We start from the raw sequence: 2,037 nt of genomic DNA, 5'->3' as shown, positions 1-2,037 counted from the left end.
ACATACTAATTGAAAAATGCAGAATTTGATAATTATTCATAAGCAATATGGAAATATTTGAAATTTTATATACTCGAATGTTAAATACATGAATGGACAAGTCCAAACTAGATATAATATGTACAGAAATATACATAAACAATGGCAGCAGAGACTACACCACTAAGGGTTAGCTCCTTCTAACTTAAATGCATACATAAGTATTGTAGATATAATATTATGCGTACAACATAATAAGTTGGGGGGTGCATACATAGGGACATATATTCTGCCAACAACTTTTGTAGGAGGACCCCTGTTTAAGCAATTTACCTTCAAGGAAAGTGTACTGTAAATTTCAAAATGCCACGGAGAAGTGTAATGATGGGGGTTCCGCCGAAGCAATAAGGAGTCCATTAGGAGCACATCAGAATATTAATGAGCACGTGGACAGAATTATTAGTGCCATGTGCTCTGTACTTAAAGGAACAAAGGAGAACAGTGTGACGCATGATGCAACCTGCCTTTCCTTCTATTATTGGGTAGGGGGTATACTATGGGAGAAATTAGAAGATACTCCATTTTCAACCCTTATGACGTTGATTTCCCTGAAGTTGCAATCCAGTGGTCAGCCTAATTGTATAGTTACATGGACCAATAATATCAGCAAAACTTTTTTCGATCAGAAGAAATTAGTATATGAGTACTCCCAGGACTATGAAGAAATACAGAATCAGCTAAATGGTAGTGGGAACTCCTGTACAGAGGAATACAGCAAATACCTGACAAATGCTGATTTAGCTTATAGGGTTATAAGTGCACATTGTCGGGGTCCCACTCCTGATAACCGTGCATACTGTGATGAGTTCGGGAAGAAATATAGTAAGTACATGGATAAGGACGGAATAAAATTGAAATGTACGAAAGTATCACAGGGTGCCTCATTAAGAAGTGATTCGTCAGGGGATCATGCTCCAGCAGCCGCGGGAGAAGAGGAAGGTAGATATCCAGGTAAGGGGAAATCAAAGAATTCAACGGAAATGCACCTGTAAAGTGCACCCAAGAGGTTAAGCATACATATTGCTCACCATATAGGAACCGTTCTTTTCCCTTTATTTCTCTTTCATTCGTTGAGCTTACTTCTGTCACTGCTTCTGAACCTACCAATGAGAGTACAGGACAGAAGAATGATCATCCTACCCAGGACGATGGTAAAGCCCATGGTGCGGAAGCGAAGCCTACTGCTCCTGATAATGGTGACACTATATTACAGACTGTTGGTGGCAATAGTATGGAAGGCAAGGAAGCGCATGCAAATGGTAAGGGTGTTAGTCTTTCTCAGGGGGGTAACCCTGAACAGAGTAGTGCTCCTGCAGTTGCTACTAGTCAAGATGAGCAAACTAGTGATACCCACCAGCAGAGTGAAATAGGTGCAGCAGGTCCAACAGCAGAAATGGGGAGTGGTTCATCATCCCCCCTTTTTACTATTATACATCCTGTTTCTGCATCAGTGGGACTACTCGCCATCGCATTTTTATTATATAAGGTAACGACTACAATGTGTACAAATATGAGTAATAACATTTATTAATATTCATTTCTATAAGTATTAAGTATAATGCGCTGCATTATATATATGATTCATATTCCACGCCCCCCTTTTCATTCAGTATACCCCATGGTTCCGTAGGATGCGAAGCTCTCCCAGGGGGAAAAGAACAACAATGGGACGAAATTTTGATACCCTAGCAGAAAATGTCTCCACAGAAGCTTCAACAGCATACGATTCAACAGAAACTTCAACAATAGAAGGTTCAGCAACGAATTTAACAGCACATTCGACATATGTGTCAACTTTATATGATGGGCAACGTCGAGAGGGAAATAATAATAGGCAGCAAGGAATCAATATAGGTTATCAGAACATGTAACATTGAGTGTAATGTCTCCCCGGAGGGTCATAATTGACCGTATATTTTACACAGTGCGGAAACAAAATGACATTTTCTTTTTCTCCCCCTTTTTATTTGTTACTCCTTTTTTTTCTTTTTTTTTTTT

General features: G+C 39.4%; 1 protein-coding gene across 1 annotated transcript; it reads left to right on the top strand.

Annotated features, from left to right (window-relative positions):
• Positions 1 to 572: 572 nt before the first annotated feature.
• PCYB_003210 (hypothetical protein) lies at positions 573 to 1,669 on the top strand (the record flags this gene model as incomplete). The annotated part of the gene is made up of 3 exons (XM_004227742.1): positions 573 to 990; positions 1,158 to 1,409; positions 1,650 to 1,669. 3 exons carry the CDS (start codon positions 573 to 575, stop codon positions 1,667 to 1,669), a joined length of 690 nt encoding a protein of 229 aa, XP_004227790.1.
• Between the last annotated feature and the right edge of the window lie 368 nt (positions 1,670 to 2,037).

Source organism: Plasmodium cynomolgi (assembly GCF_000321355.1).
Source record: "Plasmodium cynomolgi strain B DNA, scaffold: 0250, whole genome shotgun sequence".
Taxonomy (NCBI): domain Eukaryota; phylum Apicomplexa; class Aconoidasida; order Haemosporida; family Plasmodiidae; genus Plasmodium; species Plasmodium cynomolgi.
The sequence above is the reverse complement of the archived record's forward strand: the minus strand, read 5'-3'. Positions and strand labels throughout refer to the sequence as shown.